Below are 18,128 nucleotides of genomic sequence, written 5' to 3'. Positions count from 1 at the left end.
GAGTATCTCAGCGGGTCAGGACATGGAGAGATACATGGCTCAGGACCCTTCTTCAGACCCCGAAGAATCAGAAGTCGGAAGAAGGGTCCCGCCCGAAACGTTACCTATCCATTTTCTCCACAGATGCTGCCTGACCTGCTGTGTTACTCCAGCGTTTTGTGTCTCTCTTTGGTAGCAAACCCTTCACGGGTTGATGGGGTGGAGGTGTGGGGGGAGGAGTGGAGTGGAGCGAACGTCATCAGGAAAAGTTTGAGATAACCGGGACAATCTTAGTTATCGGAATCACAGCTTCTACTGCGCATCCCTCTAATCTGTGAATCCCAACAGGAAACCTGACATTGTATAAGAACTTTCTGTGGAGGGTTCTTACCCAGGCACAATTGAATGTGGGTGTACTTTTTCACGAATAACGCAGAAATGCAGTGCAGAATTAATCTCATGCCAAACTCAACCATTGAGTAGTCAGTCCTCAATCTGCTTCGGCGGAGATTCATTCTGGTGACTGAGATGGTTGTCACTAATTGTGCTCCATGGCTTGAAGTATTGGCTCCACAAAAAGTCAAAGCCAACCCTACGTTGTGCTGTACCGCTAGGAGCTAGTGCGGAAACCAACGCTCGCTGTTCCTCGTGGAAGGAGAGCGACTCCAAATATTCTAGAGGGAATTTTCAAAGATCGCTAGGGCGATCGGGGCTGAAGATTTCGTGGGGGACTTCATTCTCAACAACTTTATTTGCAGCGACATTTTGGGTTTCGAGAGCTCATCCAAGTCTTTGATTTTGTTTCTCTTCCTCTTCCGTTCTCGCGATGCCTTGCATGATGGGGGGGGGGGGTGGGTGGGGGTGGGTGGGGGGGGGGTGTCAATGCAGCTTAAATATTCCGTGAAATCAGGAGGGATCCATAAACCAGTGCAGTGTTCCCAAAAGAAAGTCACTTTAAAGGAAGAGAGAGAAAAAACAAAACGTCAATGGTTTTGTGATATCACTACCACACAACCAACTCAAGCCACCAAGAGCATCAAGCCTACGGTGAAGAGATATGAAGCTTACCTGCATTTATACAAACTGTTCAGTGACATTTTATCATGAATATAATTGTGCGCTGCAGACATTAACTGTAGGGGTAATAGGTCTCAGGAAGGCCATCAGCATCCACAAAGACTCCTCACACCCTGGTAATGGACTGTTCGAACTCCTACCTTCCGGCAGACGTTACAAGGCCTTCTACGCCCGCACCTCCAGACTCAGGAACAGCTTCATCCCCAGAGCTATAGCTGCTCTGAACCGGTCCTGCTGAGTGCCCCCCCACCCCCATGAACTATCTCCCTCGGATGGTCACGTCACACATCGACCCAGCACAGACACATTTGCACTTTAGACTGTTTTGACTGTTTTACTGTTCTTTTTATAAATCATGTTTCTCGGGGTATCTAAATCTAAATGTTATTAGTTGATTAAGTTATGACATCGGATGGAAGCTGCATACCAAATCTCGTTGCGCATATGTGCAATGACATTAAAAATATTATTATTATTATTATATTGACGCAGTAGTTTATGTTCATAAGTGCTAGGAGCAGAATTAGGCCATTTGACCCACCATGTCTACTCCACCATTCAATCATGGCTGATCTATCTCTCTTAACTCCGTTCTCCTGCCTTCTCCCCACAACCCCTGACACCCATCAGTAGTAAATGCTACAACCCGACAACTATGGCTGTCCATATTTGAGCCAGACCTCTCTTATTGTGCTGAGTTTGCATATTCTCCCAGGTGCCTCTATTTCCTTCCAGACCCCAAGGAACATAGAACTTAGTACAGTACAGTACATGGACAGGCCCTTCGGCCCATCATGCCTATGCCGAATATGATGCCAATATCATCTATTATCTACCTGCGCACATTCCACATCCCTCCATTCCCTATCTATCCAAAACCCTCTTAAATCCCACTGTAATGTCTGCCTCAACCACCCCCACCACAACCACTCACCACTGTTTGTGCAAAAAAAACTTGCCCCACACGTCTCCTTTAACCTTTACCCCTCTCAGCTTAAGGCTATGCCCTCTAGAATTTAATACTTTCCATCCTGGAAAAAAGGTTCTGACTGTTTACCCAATCTATGCCTCTCATCAATTTTATCTACATAGAAAAGGTGCAGGAGTAGGCCATTCAGCCCTTCGAGCCAGCACCACCATTCAATGAGATCACGGCTGATCATCCAATCAGTAGGTGGAGAATGACAGATTCTTGATTAGTACGGGTGTCAGGGGTTATGGGGAGAAGGCAGGAGAATGGGGTTGAGAGGGAGAGATAGATCAGCCGTGATTGAATGGCGGAATAGTCTTGATGGGCCGAATGGCCTAATTCTGCTCCTCTCACTTATGAACTTGTGGAAGTGAACTGAGGACATGTGGAGTTTGCACTAGTTTGCACGGGCACCCTCAATGCGAATCAAAGGCCATTAATTTGCTACCATAAACACAATCGACATAGCAATTTAAAACGCTGGCTGGTCAGAGCAGTTCTCTTTCCTCCCAAAACATTGTTATATAAACGGTGAGTCACTCCACATAAGCAGCAGGACAGCCACGCTGAGATTATATCACGTAACTGGGCAGATGGCAGATCAAATGCTTACCTTCATTTTTATTCCACTGAGGGATACTAAATGACATTTATAGGGCCGATGTACTCTGGTGTTACTAACCACCCCCCTCTGCAGGCACCGAGCAGTTCAAAGTCAGACGTGGAAAATCGACTCTCTTGAACGAACGCACGCATACCTGAGTTTGCGGCTGGATGTATACAAGGCTTGGGGGAGTCAGAGGGATTCATTATTAAAGAGGATAGTCAATTGGTGGCAAAGTGCAGCTGCTTCAAATCCGTCGCTAGCAAGGAGCAGTGAGCCTCTCAAAGTTAGTTTTGTTTGGAGACACTGCATGGAATCAGGCCCTTCGGCCCACCGAGCCACAGCCACAGACGGCCGTGGAGGACAAATCAATGGATATTTTTGAAGGTGGAAATTGATAGATTCTTAATTAGTACGGGGTGTCAGGGGGTGGTGAATCTGTGGAATTCTTTCCCACCGAAGGCTGTGGAGGAGGCCAAGTCAGTGGATATCTTTCACACAGAGATAGATAGATTCTTGATTAGTATGGGTGTCAGAGGTTATGGGCAGAAGGCACGTGAATGGGGTTAGGAGGGAGAGATAGATCAGGCATGATTGAATGGCAGAGTGGATTTGATGGGCCGAATGGTCTAATTCTACTGCAATTCCTTATGACCTTAAGGGCCCGCACCGGGGTCAAGGAAAGAGCGTTCACATCGCGGCCCTGTTTCCACCACCACGCACAAGCACAAGAAGCGACAAGACAGACACCATTATATGCAGATGCCGAGAAGTGTGTTCAGCTCTGGCTGAGCAACTTCAATTCTTGTGTGTGGACTCGATGAGAAGACGTCACACACTAGGGACAATTCTACATTAACATTTACACCAAGCCAATTAATCTACAAACCTGTATGTCTTGCGAGAAACCTGTATGAGCGTGCGAAGAAGCCGGAGATCTCGGGGAAAACCCACACGGGTCACGGGGAGGACGTACCAACTCCGTACAGGCAGCAGCCATAGTCAGGATCGAACCCGGGTCTCTGGCGCTGTGAGGCAGCAACTCTACCGCCGCGCCAGCGTGGAGCCCAAAAATGAGACGGTGGATTAGCCCGAATGCTGGGTTATTCGAGCTAATCATCAGGCTGTTCAACTCACCCAGCCCAGGCCGACCAACATTCCCCCATCTACACTCGTCCCCCACCTGCCTGCTTTAGGCCCATATCCCTCTAAACCCACCCAGTACCCATGCACCTGTCCAAATGTCTCTTGAATGTTTGCATAGTACCTGCCTCAACTACTTCCTCCGGTAGCTTGCTCCATTCACACACCCGTTATGTGTGAAAACGTTACCCCTCAGTCTCCCATTAAATCTTTCCCCCCTCAATTTAAACCGACAGTATGTCCTCTGGTTCTCGATTCCCCTACTCTGGGCAATAATAATAATAATAATGGATGGGATTTATATAGCGCCTTTCTAATACTCAAGGCGCTTTACATCGCATTATTCATTCACTCCTCAGTCACACTCGGTGGTGGTAAGCTACTTCTGTAGCCACAGCTGCCCTGGGGCTGACTGACGGAAGCGTGGCTGCCAATCTGCGTCTACGGCCCCTCCACGACCACCACCAATCACTCACACACATTCACACACAGGCAAAGGTGGGTGAAGTGTCTTGCCCAAGGACACAACGACAGTATGCACTCCAAGCGGGATTCGAACCGGCTACCTTCCGGTTGCCAGCCGAACACTTAGCCCATTGTGCCATCTGTCGTCCCAATAGACTGTGCGCTTACCCGATCTATTCCTCTCATAATTTTGTACACCTCTACAAGATCACCCTTCATCCTCCTACGCTCCAAGGATTCAAGTCCTAGCCTGCTCAATATCTTCCTGCAGTTCAGTCCCTCTAGTCCTGGCAACATCCTGGTAAATCTTCTCTGAACCCTCTGACAAGCTTTACACCCTCTTTCCTACAACATGCAGCCCAAAACTGAACACAATACTCTAATGGGCCTGTCCCACTTAGGTGATTTTTTAGGCAACTACAGGCGACTGGTTTGTCGCCACATGTTCGCCGGGAGTAGTCTCCTCAGACGAGCAAAAAGTCGTAGCATCTTTCTGGTTGCCGCTAAATTTTCAACATGTTGGAAAATTTTCGGCAACAGTGGGTTTGACGCCAATGAGCGTCGCTTGACTTCTCTTGACGTAGATGCTGTCGTAGATTGTCGCCAGGATGACGTAGGTTGTCGCTGGTTTTTCGGCGACCTGCTACGACTATAACAGTCTCCGGCAGTTGCCTACAAAATCGGCAAGTGGCCTCACTAACGTCTTAAATCACTGTATTTGTCAATGAATTGTGCAGCACAGAAACAGAGGTTCTCCTGGCCACCATGTCATGTTGGGTCCCCATCCATTCCATTCTTCAGCTCTTGCTCACCAGCCTTCTATGCGTTCACAATTCTAATGCTCATCCAGCTGGAATTTAGAAGGATGAGAGGGAATCATAGAAACATATAACATTCTTAAGGGATTGGACAGGCTAGATTGTAGGGAAAATGTTCCTGATGTTGGGGGAGTCCAGAACCAGGGGTCACAGTTTAAGAATAAGGGGGAGGCCATTTAGGACTGAGATGAGGAAAAACTGTTTCACCCAGAGAATTGTGAATCTGTGGAATTCTCTGCCACAGAAGGCAGTGGAGGCCAATCCACTAGATATTTTCAAGAGAGAGTTAGATTATAGCTCTTAGAGCTAACGGAATCAAGGGATATGGAGAGAAAGCAGGAACGGGATACTGATTTTGGATGATCAGCCATGATCATATTGAATGGCAGTGCTGGCTCAAAGGGCCGAATGACCTATTCCTGCACCTATTTTCTATGTTCACTCCCTCAAGCTTCCGAAGATGGACACAAAAAACTCAGCGAGTCAGGCAGCCATTCTTGAAGAAAAGAAATAGGTGACATTTCGGGTAGAAACCCTTCTTCCTCTGGCTTCACAATCAACAACTCTTCTACCGTTATCTCACATCTTTTGCCTTTTCATAACCGGCCTCATAAGAGGAGCAGAATTAGGCATTTGGCCCATCATTGTGGGGTACCGCAGGGCTCGGTGCTGGGACCGCAGCTATTTATAATATACATTAATGATTTAGATGAAGGGATTAAAAGTAACATTAGCAAATTTGCAGATGACACAAAGCTGGGTGACTATGAGGATGCAGGGTGACGGACAGGTTGGTGTGTGGGTAGGTGCATGGCAGATGCAGTTTAATGTGGGTAAATGTGAGTTTATACACTTTGGTGGCAAAAACAGGAAGGCAGATTATTATCTGAATGGTGTCAAGTTGGGAAAAGGGGAAATACAACTAGATCTGGGGTCCTTGTTCATCAGTCACTGAAAGTAAGCATGCAGGTACAGCAGGCAGTGAAGAAAGCGAATGGCATGTTGGCCTTCATTACAAAAGGAGTTGAGTACAGGAGCAAAGAGGTCCTTCTGCAGTTGTACCGGGCCCTAGTGAGCCCACACCTGGAGTATTGTGTGCAGTTTTGGTCTCCAAATTTGAGGAAGGACATTCTTGCTGTTGAGGGAGTGCAGCATAGGTTCACGAGGTTAATTCCCGGGATGGCGGGACTGTCAACTGTTGATAGAATGGAGCGGCTGGGCTTGTATACACTGCAATTTTGAAGGATTGAGCGTGCTGGCTTGAAGAGCTGAATGGCCTACTCCTGCACCCATTTTCTATGTTTCAATGTTTCCGTGATAATAAATTCAAACATTTTTTCTAACATGTCGGAAGGAACTGCATATGCTGGTTTGCACTGAAGATGGACACAAAATGCTGGAGTAGCTCAGCGGGACAGGCAGCATCTAATGGCAAGCCAAATGGACTATAACTCCCTGTTTTCTGACTCCCTAATCTCTTAAATAGTTGGGTTTCACAGCCGCCTTCCAAATCTATGGAATTTTAGAAGATGATAACCAGTGCATCCACTATCTCCGCTATCACCCCTTGAAAAACATTGGCATGAATGCCATCAGCTCTTGGCGATTCATTGCCTTCCAGTCCCATTAATTCTAGTAGTTATTTTTAAACGATTGATAATATTTTTACAGCTCCCCATTCACTCTAGATATTGACGTCAACGTTTTCTGAGGACTTGCATGTTGCCTTCCATGAAAACAGACACAGAATATTTATTTCATTCCTCTGCCATTTCATTGCTCAATATAACTTCTCCTGTCCCAATCTGTGAGTGATTTATGCTGACCGTTCCCAATTTTTTATATCTACAGAGACTTGCACAGCCTATATTTACCTTTCTTACCAGAATTCTCTCATATTAGGCATACAGTGTGGAAACAGGCCCTCATACCTCACGCTGCCTCGGCAAGGCAAGCAGTATAATCATGGATGAGCTGCACCCTGGCCACTCCCTTTTCTCCCCTCTCCCATCAGCTCCGGGATCCCTGGGATGGCGGGACTGTCATATGAGGAAAGATTGAAAAGACTTGGCTTGTATTCACTGGCGTTTAGAAGGATGAAGGGCTTTCTTATAGAAACATATAAAATTATAAAAGGACTGGACAAGCTAGATGCAGGAAAAATGTTCCCAATGTTGGGCGAGTCCAGAACCAGGGTCCACAGTCTTAGAATAAAGGGGAGGTCATTTAAGACTGAGGTGAGAAAAAACTTTTTCACCCAGAGAGTTGTGAATGTATGGAATTCCCTGCCACAGAGGGCAGTGGAGGCCAAGTCACTGGATGGATTTAAGAGAGAGTTAGATAGAGCTCTAGGGGCTAGTGGAGTCAAGGGATATGGGGGAGAAGGCAGGCACGGGTTATTGATAGGGGACGATCAGCCATGATCACAATGAATGGTGGTGCTGGCTCGAAGGGCTGAATGGCCTCCTCCTGCACCTATTTTCTATGTTTCTATGTCTAGAAGTGTGAAAACCACACAACTAGATTCAGGAACAGTTTCTTCCCAGCTGTTATCAGGCAACTGAATCATCCCACCACAACTAGAGAGCAGTGCTGAACTACTAGCTACCTCTTTGATGCCCCTCGGACTATCCTTGATCGGACTTTGCTGGCTTTACCTTGCACTAAACGTTATTCCCTTATCAATTATCAATGCAATGTAAATGGCTCGATTGTAATCATGTATTGTCTTTCTGCTGACTGGTTTGCACGCAACAAAAGCTTTTCACTGTACCTCGGTACACGTGACAATAAACTAAACTTGCCCATGCCGACCAACGTCCCAGCTACACTAGTCCCAGCTGCCTGCACTTGGACCATATCCCTCCAAACCTGTGCTAATCCTGTACCTACCAGTAACCAGTCCAAATGTTTCTTATTATTTTTTCTCTTTGCTCAGTGAAAATCTACAACTTAGGTTTAATGCTTTTTTGACATCATAAAAATATTTAATTTGCCGGTTTACTAAACGTCTCATTTGTCGCGGTTGAACTATTTTTCCTGTTGGATTTTTATGCCTTGAAGGGGCAGTTATTTACTGTAAACTATGTGTTAATTCTTTAGATGTTAGCTGCTTACTATTATTTACTAGCAAACATTTTATTATTGTGTCAACCATTTCCAACTCATTCCTCGTATCTCCACAGCTTGCTTTGTTTAAATCTAAGACCCTCGTTTCAGGTTGAACTAAATCATTTTCAAGCTTTTCATAAAATCCAATCATCCTATAATCGCTTATCCCTCATGCCCCATAACTGTACGATGGTTAGTTTTGTGTTTAATTATTGCCACTTGTACCGAGATATATTGAAAACCTTTAGCTTTGTCATGCTAGGACATTGAAAAGTACAGCACAGGAACAGGCCCTTCGGCCCGCAATGTCTGTGCCGTGCATGAGGCCTAGATAAACAAATCTCATCTGCCTGTATACACTCCATATCCCTCCATTGCCTGCATATCCACATGCCTATTTAAAAACCTCTTAAACACCGCTATCGTGTCTGCCTCCACCACCATCCCTGACATTGCGTTCCAGACACCAAATACCCTTTGTGTAAAAGAAATCGATGGATAGTCCCTGCTTCAACTACCTCCTCTGGCAGCTTGTTCCTTACACCCACCACTCTTTGTGTGAAAATGTTGCTCCTCAGATTCCTATTAAATCTTTTCTGCTTCACCTTAAACCTATGTCCTCTGGTCTTCAATTCCCCTACTCTGGGCAAGAGACTATGTGCTTCTACCCAATCTATTCCTCTCATGATTTTATACACCTCTATAAGATCACTCCTCATCCTCCTGTGCTCCAAGGAATAGAGTCCCAGCCGACTCAACCTCTCCCTAAAGCTCAGACCCTCTAGTCCTGGCAACATCCTCGTAAATATTCTCTGTACCCTTTCCAGCTTGGCAACTGGGTCTTTCCCCTGTTGTTGTGACTAGTGCTCCTGGCTGTATCTATCTCCCATATATACCTTCCCCCATCACTCCTACATTCCTTGTAACATGGTGATGTGGTCCTCCAATATTCTCCTCCCATTCTCCTGTCCACACACAGGCTACAAGAAGGTCATACCTGCAGTTTAAGAGCCGAGATGCTTCCAGACTGATGTTCTGGATCCCCATACCTGTCAAGTGTTGCCACAGCCTCCTGACTGCTCTGTCATATCAATGCTAAGCTCACGTTCCCTCTTCCCTGATGGATTTAGATTCCAAATTCCAGAAAGCATGCAGGTACAGCAGGCAGTGAAGAAAGCGAATGGCATGTTGGCCTTTATAACAAGAGGAGTCGAATATAGGAGCAAAGAGGTCCTTCTGCAGTTGTACAGAGCCCTAGTGAGACCACACCAGGAGTATTGTGTTCAGTTTTGGTCCCCTAATTTGAGGAAGGACATTCTTGCTATTGAGGGAGTGCAGCGTAGGTTTACAAGGTTAATTCCCGGGATGGCCGGACTGTCATATGCTGAGAGAATGGAGCGGCTGGGCTTGTACACGCTGGAGTTTAGAAGGATGAGAGGATATCTCATTGAAACATATAAGATTGTTAAGGGTTTGGACACGCTAGAGGCAGGAAGCATGTTCCCGATTTTGGGGGAGTCCAGAACCAGGGGCCACAGTTTAAGAATAAGGAGTAAGCCATTTAGAACGGAGACGAGGAAACACTTTTTCTCACAGAGAGTGGCGAGTCTGTGGAATTCTCTGCCTCAGAGGGCGGTGGAGGCCAGTTCTCTGGATGGTTTCAAGAGAGAGCTAGATAGGGCAGGGGATATGGGGAGAAGGCAGGAACGGGGTACTGATTGGGGATGATCAGACATGATCACATTAAATGGCGGTGCTGGCTCGAAGGGCCGAATGGCCTACTCCTGCACCTATTGTTTATTGTCTATAAATTAACTCATTTATTCCGAGCCAAAGGATATTTGACCCATTGCCTTCCACCAGCTCCTACATCGAGCAGATTGTCCGTAGCGACTTGCTAAGAATGGCGAATGGAGTCACTTATACAGTCCTAGTATTCCTGTGGATATACACAAAAAGCTGGTGTAACTCAGCGGGACAGGCACAATCTCTGGAGAGAAAGAATGGGTGACGTTTTGGGTCGAGACCCTTCTTCAGACTGAATCAGGGGAGAGGGAGTCTAGAGAAATGGAAGGGTAAGGTGTGAAAACGACAGATCAAAGCAGATGATGATAAGGTCATGTAGAATGGTTCACTGTGACCCGAGGGGACGGTGGCAGCGAGGCACACAGTCAGATTTTCCCCGGGTGCTCCGGTTTCCTCCCACACTCCAAAGACGTACAGGTTTGTAGGTTAATTGGCTTTGGTCAAAATTGTAAACAGTCCCTAGTGTGTAGGAGGGGCTAGTGTGCGGGGATCGCTGGTCAGCGTGGACTCGGTGGGCCGAAGGGCCTGTTTCCGCACTGTGTCTCTAAACTAAACTAAAAGCAACAATACCTCCTTACTTTAATATGGAATCACTTTATTAAATAATAATTTTAAACGACATAACGTGAACACCTCAAAACAATTACCCAAGCACAAGAGCTCGTACCCGACACTAAATGAACTTGCACGATAAGCCTGACAGATATTTCACACACGGGCACACGTTCAAAACCAGGTCTCCATGGACTTGTTTTAGTTCTCATACCCTCGGCAAGCTTGTTTTCCCAATGAATTAAAACTTCCACCTCCAGCAAATAACTTTGCATTAAGCCTGAAGCAATCCACCAAGGCAGGAAATTCCAAGGCAAAATAATGGTGGGTGCTATGAAGAAATAATGCTTGTTATTTTTTTTAAACTATTGGACTAGAGAAGAATGGTATGGCTATAATACCAAATAAAGAGACCGGGGTTCGATCCCGCTTACGGGTGCTGTCTGTACGGAGTTTGTACGTTCTCCCCATGACCTGCAGAAGTTTTCTCCGGGACCTCCGGTTTCCAGCCACACTCCAAACACGTACAGGTTTGTAAACTAATTGGCTTTGGTAAAATTGTAATTAGTCCCTTGTGTGCAGGACAGTGCAAGTGTACGGGGATCATAAGGTCATAAGGGATAGGAGCAGAATTGGGCCATTCGGCCCATCTAGTTTACTCCGCCATTCAATCATGGCTGATCTATCTCTCCCTCCTAACCCCATTCTCCTGCCTTCTCCTCATAACCCCTGACACCGTACCAGTCTGAAGAAGGGTTTTGGCCCGAAACGTTACCTATTTCCTTTGCTCCATAGATGCTGCGGCACCCGCTGAGTTTCTCCAGCATTTTTGTGTACCTAAGAATCTATCCATCTCTACTTTAAAAATATCCATTGACTTGGCCTCCACAGCCTTCTGTGGCAAATAATTCCACAGAATCACCACCCTCTGATTAAAGAAATTCCTCCGCATCTCCTTCCTAAAGGAACGTCCTCTAATTCTGAGGCTATGACCACTAGTCCTAGACTCTCCCACAAGTGGAAACATCCTCTCCACATCCACGCTATCCAGGCCTGTCACCATTTGGTAAGTTACAATGAGGTGCCCCCTCATCCTTCTAAACTCCAGCGAATACATGCCCAGCGCTGTCAAACGCTCATCATATGTTAACCAACTAATTCCTGGAATCATTCTTGTAAACCTCCTCCGAACCCTCTCCAGCGGCACCACATCCTTCCTCAGATGTGGTGCCCAAAATTGCTCACAATATTCCAAATGCGACCGGACCTGCCTTGTTTTCTAGTCCTCTTGAAATAAATACTAGCTTGCATTTGCCTTCCTTAGTACCAATTCAACTTGCAAGTTAACTAAGGTACACAAAATTGCTGGAGGAACTCAGCGGGTGCAAGTTAACTATTTGGGAACCCTGTACCGGCACTCATAATTCCCTTTGCACCTCCGATTTCTGGATTCTCCCCCCATTTAGAAAATATAGTCTACGTCTTTATTCCGACTACCAAAATGCATGACTCCACACTTTGCTACACTATATTCCATCTGCCACTTCTCAGCCCACTCTCCCAACCTGTCCAAGTCCTTCTGCAGAGTCCCTGCTTTCTCTACACTACCTGCCCCTCAACTTATATTCGTATCATCCGCAAACTTGGCCACAAAGCCTTCATTTCAAAATGCCTCATCCAAATCATCAACATACAACATGAAGTGGCAGATGGTGCCAGCAGCCTTCACCTGCAGCCCGGTATCTTTTTGTTTTTTTGTTTTTGTTAAAGTGTGTTTTTGATGTTTTTTTTAATGTCTTATGTGGGGGAAGCGGGCATGGTAAGGGGGATGCCGTCCTTCAGTCGCTTCCTGGAGAGGACGCGACTATTATTCGAGTCACGTCCTCGCCCACCCCCCCCCCCAGCGGCCTACCTGGATTGGCGTGGACTTTCCTGCCGGGATCGACCAGAGCTCCAGCAGCGGCGGGACAGCGCTGAAACATCGCGGGGCTGGCGATGCCTTACCGGGGGTCGCCGTCTGGAGCCCGGAGTGCTGGACCTGCTGCACCGACATCATGGAGCTGCGGATTGCGGAGCTCCCAACGCGGGCGGCGCTGATCAACAATGCGGGGTCCTGCGACTCCGCCCGGCTCGGCCTGCGGACTCGGGAGCTGCGGACTCCGGCTGCGGGAGGCGGTTGATCTGGAGGTCCGGGCCGCTGAGGAGGATGTTCACCGTCGGGGATCGGCGTCGGCATTCCACCAGCCCGGCGTGAGGGCCTGAACATCGGGCCACCCGGGGCGGCGACTGCGGGTGCTAGGAAGGCCCCGACCACGAGTGAACAACTGGGAAGAACGGAGGGGAGGCTGGCTGGACTAATGGTGCCTTCCTCACCTTGGTGTCACTGTGTTATGTTGTGTCGTGGACTTTGAGTGTTTGTGCTTTTTTTTAAATTCTATTTTATTTTTAATATGTTTTATTATTTATTATTATTTATTTATTTTTATGATACTGCCTGTAAGGGAAATTCATATCGTTGTCTCTAACTGAGACAATGACAATAAATTTGAATACAATACAATACAATACAAAGTGGAGTGGCCCCAGCATCCACCCCTGCGGAACTCCGCTGATCATCGGCAGCCAAATAGAAAAAGCCCCCTTTATTGCCATCCTTGCCTTCTGCCATCCAGCCAACCTGCTATCCATGCTCGTAACTGTTTTTTGATACCATAGGCTCTCGCCTTCCTTCGTTCGCTAGTGTGTCAGACGATGTGGCTCGCTGTTGGCTTCTGTCGCCATCTTCCTTAGCAGCCTTACATGTGGCACTTTATCAAAGGCTTTTTGAAAATCTAGGTAAAGTATATCCACTGACTCTCCTTTGTCTGTCATGTTATGTACTTCGTCAAAGATTTCCAGAAAATTTATCAGGCAAAACCACGCTGACTTTGGCCCATTTTCTTATGAACTTCTTGGTATTCCGTAACCTCGTCCTTTATAATGGACTCTAAAATTTTACCAACCAGTGAAGTCAAAATAATCGGCCTATAGATTCTACTCTCTGCTTTGCTCCTTTCTTCTACAGCAGGGTAATATTGGCAATTCTCCAATCGTCTGGTACCACTCCTGACTCTAGTGATTCTTGATATATCACTATTAATGCCTCCACAATCTCTGAAGCCACCTCTTTCAGAACGCTGGGGTGCAGACCTTCCCAGTTCTGGGGACGAATCCACCTTTAGCCCTTTCAGCTTCCCAAGCACTTTCGCCCTTGTAAGTCACTCCACTAACTTCCAACCCCTGACACACTTGGATTTCAGGCACATTGCTGGTGTCTTCCACTGTGAAGACTGATGCAAAAAAGTTATTCAATTCCTCTGCCATTTCTTTATTCCCCATTATCACATCTCCTGCATCATTTTCCAGCAGTCCAACGTCCACTCTTGCCTCTTTATTAATCTTTATATAACTGGAAGAAACTCTTGCTATCCTCTTTTATATCATTGGCTAGCTTCCTTTCGTATTGCATCTTTTCTTCCTGTATTGCCTTTTAATGGCCCTGTCCCACTTAGGAAACTTGAACGGAAACCTCTGGAGACTTTGCGCCCCACCCAAGGTTTCCGTGCCGTTCCCGGCGGTTGCAGGTGGTTGCAGGTAGGGAGACTGACAAAAGCCTCCGGGAACCGCACAGAAACCTTGGGTGGGGCGCAAAGTCTCCAGAGGTTTCCGTTCAGGTTTCCTAAGTGGGACAGGGGCATTAGTTATCTTCTCTTGTTCTTTAAAAGCTTCCCAATCCTCTGACTTCCCACTTAACTTTTTGCAATGTTATACGCCTTCTCTTTCAGTTGTAAACTGTCCTTGACTTCCCTTGTCAGCCACGGTCGCCTCATTCTCCCCTGGATCACTGGTCGGTGCGGATCCGTTGGTACGAAGGGCCTGTTTCCGCACTGAATCTCTTCGCTAAACTAAACAACCTGCAGGGATTGCCTAGGCAGATCAGTAAGCTGTTGGAGTCTGCTGAAATGACAGATCTTTGCTTTCACTTCCCAAAGCTTTAATCGTTGTTTCATCAGCTCCAGGCAACGACCTGCAGCAACAACAACTACATCATCTTTCACAAGAGGTCTTTGCTTTCAGTCAATTTCCTGCATATTAACATTGTCAACTTTCTGTTAAATAAGCAGAAGTGCTTCATCGACAACACAATTTTATTTTGGCATGCTGTATTTTTTTTGTTGTTAATTCGAGACCATTGAGGGTTATGGAGACGTGGCAAGCAGTGGCGCAGCGGTAGAGTTGCAGCCATCCACTGCCAGAGACCTGGGCCCGATCCTGACTACAGTGCTGCCTATACGGAGTTTGCACGTTCTCCCTGTGACCGCGCGGGTTTTCTCCGGTGCTCCGGTTTCCTCCCACGCTCCAAAGACGCGCTGGTTTGTAGGTTAATTGGCTTCGGCAAGTTGTAAAATTGTTCCTGGTGTGTGTAGGTTAGTGCACGGTGTGATCGCTGGCCGGCGCGGACTCGGTGGGCCGAAGGGCCTGTTTCCGCCCTGGATCTCTAAAGCCTAAAGTAGAATTGAGATGCTATCCGCTCTGATCTAGAACGGCCTTGAGGGACTGAATGGCCTCTATTAGTGGCCATGATTGTACACCAATGCAAATTGCACACGCACTGGAGTTGTGTGGCCAGGGATTTGGAAAGTTGAGAGGTGGTTTGACTGAATATATTCAGGTCACCACGATGGAAGATTGCAATGTTTCTTAGTCTGCACTTTAGTTTGGCTGTAGAACATACAGTAGAACAGTACAGAACAGGAACGCCCCCTTCGGCCCACAATGTTTGTGCCAAACATGATGGCAAGTTACCTCGTTTGTCTATACATGCTACATATCCCTCTATTTCATAAGTTCATAATTTCCTTCACTTCCATGTGCTTATTTAAAAGACTCTTATACGCCACTATTGTATCTGTCTCCAACAGCACCAATGGCAATTCATTCCAGGCCCCCCACCACTCTCTGTGTGAAACCAATTAGAAACATAGAAAATAGGTGCAGGAGTAGGCCATTTTGGCCTTTCGAGCCTGCACCGCCATTCAATATGATCATGGCTGATCATCCAACTCAGTATCCCATACCTGCCTTCTCTCCATACCCCCTGATTCCCTTTAGCCACTAGGGCCACATCTAACTCCCTCTTAAATATAGCCAATGAACTGGCCTCAACTACCTTCTGTGGCAGAGAGTTCCAGAGATTCATCACTCTCTGTGTGAAAAATGTTTTTCTCATCTCGGTCCTAAAAGATTTCCCCCTTATCCTTAAACTGAGACCCCTTGTCCTGGACTTCCCCAACATCGGGAACAATCTTCCTGCATCTAGCCTATCCAACCCCTTAAGAATTTTGTAACCAGTCAGCGGAAAGACTGAACATGACTACAATTGGCCCGCACATCTCCATTAAACCTTCCCCCTCACACTTCATAGCTGTTGTCCTCCAGTGTTGGACATTTCCACCATGGGGAAAACTTGCCCCGCACATCTCCATTAAACTTTCGTTGTTCCTCAATGATAGGGAATTTTGGAAGATAAGAGGCAAATGTGGAAAGGCGGGACTTGTGTAGATGGGACATCTTGGTGTGAGTGGGCATGTTGGGCCGAAGGGCCCTTTTCCCTGCTGTACGACTCTCTGACCTCGCCAGCACGCCGCGGAGCACGAATACATACCAGTGTGTACGGCGGAGAGTTTTAGGGCTCTCTCTCGGAGGACACATCCCCGTCCGCACCACTGCTGGCACTGGGGTCATCCTTGCTGCGAGAGGAACTTTTCTCCTTGGTGTATTCCGAAGGTGCTTTAGTTCTTGTCTTTTCCTTTCTCTGCTGCTGCTTTTCCAATTTTGTTAACTGTAGGGACATAAAAGAGAAGTTGAACACATACGGGCCTTCTGTACAACAACAGATTGTCTGTCTCTTCAGAATAAGCAGCAACCTTGGGCAACAATCTATTCAATGAGTGTAGGACGGAACTGCAGATGCTGGTTTGACCAAAGACAAACTCAGCGGGACAGGCAGCATCTCTGGAGAGAAGCAATAGGTGACGTTTCTGGTCGGGACCCTTTTTCAGGCTGAGAGTCAGAGGAACCTAGCCCACAGCCACCAATGGACCATTTCCCTGATCATCGTAACTTTCATTCATTTGTTCTATATCTCTCTAGATCACCTACATTATCTCTCTTTTCCCTTTCCCCTGACTCTCAGTCTGAAGAAGGGTCATGGCCTGAAACGGCAACTGTTCCTTTTCTCCAGGGATGCTGCCTGACCCACTGAGTTACCCCAGCTTTTTGTGTCCATCTCCCATCTGTTTAATGAGCCAAGTTGAGATTGTGTTTAGTTTATTGTCCCGTGTAGAGTGAAACGCATTCGCGTGAAACAGGTACAGTGAAAGGCCTCTGTTGCGCGCTAACCAGTCAGCGGAAAGACTGAACATGACTACAATCGAGCCATCTACGGCGTACAGATACACGATAAAAGGAATAACACGAATAACACACGGTTTAAGATTAGTACAAAAGCAATGGCTGCCAAGTGAAGTCTCTCTGTCGCCTGCAGCACCCCATCACCTGACCACCCAGATCGGCATCGATTGGCCGGCCCAGGTTACGCCAGTTCACGTGAGATTTCAAGCTCGATGAACGAAGGTTTGAGACCAAAGTGGCTCGACCACAAGATGGTGCCAAAGGGAAGGCAATGCCATCCATCTCTGAAGAAGGATCATGACCTGAAACATAGCCAGTCCATTCCCTCCATAGATGCTGCCTGACTCGCTGAGTTACTCTAGCACTTTGTGTTTTCCTCAGGTTTCCATCATCTGTAGTTCCTTGTGTCGCCATCCATCCCTTGTTATTGGCCCTGGACTGGATTATTTTTCCCCTTCTTTCAACACCACTCCTGGTCAGCAAACTCTGCGAGGAGCCGCTGCCTCCCAGCTTCGGTGACCCAGTTTCAATCCTGCCCTCTTTGTGTGGAGTTTGCACGTTTTCCCAGTAACCGCATGGATGTTCTGATTTGCTCCTTGGTAGGTTTATTTGCGGCTGTAGGTTGTGAGTTGGTACAAAATGAGGGAGAACAAAAGGACCTAGAGTCGGATTAATGCCAATGTAATGTAAATTAATTGTAGTTGTATGTGATGTTAGTGAGGCCGCGTTTAGAGTCTTGCATTCAGTTCTGGGCACAATGTTATAGGAAAGATGTTGTCAAACTGGAAAGGGTACAGAGAGGATTTACGAGGATATTGCCAGGACTAGAGTTGTGAGCTATAGGGAGAGGTTGAGTAGGCTGAGACTTTATTTCTTGGAGTGCAGGAGGATGAGGGGTGATCATATAGAGATGTGTAAAATCATGAGAGGAATAGATCGGGTAGATGCACAAAGTCTCCTGCCCAGAGTAGGTGAATTGAGGACCAGATGACACAGGTTTAAGGTGAAGGGAAAAAAAATTTAACAGGAATCCAAGGGATAACTTTTTCACACAAAAGGCGGTGGGTGTATGGAACAAGCTGCCATAGGAGGTATTGAGGCAGGGACTATCCTAACGTTTAAGAAACAGTTAGACAGGTACATGAATGGG

The 18,128-nt window shown here is 46.8% G+C and overlaps 1 protein-coding gene across 2 annotated transcripts in view; it reads right to left on the bottom strand.

Annotated features, from left to right (window-relative positions):
• Nucleotides 1-402: 402 nt before the first annotated feature.
• Nucleotides 403-18,128, bottom strand: part of dtd1 (D-aminoacyl-tRNA deacylase 1) — a 107,716-nt gene continuing 89,990 nt past the window's right edge. The window contains exons 5-7 of one of the 2 annotated variants that reach the window (XM_033026183.1): nt 16,225-16,406; nt 1,046-1,051; nt 403-937 (exon numbers count right to left, since the gene is read on the bottom strand). In XM_033026183.1, the coding sequence (XP_032882074.1) occupies nt 16,251-16,406 (156 nt within the window). In that variant the 3' untranslated portion in view covers nt 403-937; nt 1,046-1,051; nt 16,225-16,250. The remainder of the gene's footprint in view (nt 938-1,045; nt 1,052-16,224; nt 16,407-18,128) is intronic. The other variant, XM_033026182.1, reaches the window with a different exon arrangement.

Source organism: Amblyraja radiata, chromosome 8, assembly GCF_010909765.2.
Source record: "Amblyraja radiata isolate CabotCenter1 chromosome 8, sAmbRad1.1.pri, whole genome shotgun sequence".
Lineage (NCBI taxonomy): Eukaryota > Metazoa > Chordata > Chondrichthyes > Rajiformes > Rajidae > Amblyraja > Amblyraja radiata.
Note: the sequence above shows the minus strand (reverse complement) of the source record. Positions and strands in the feature narration are given on the sequence as shown.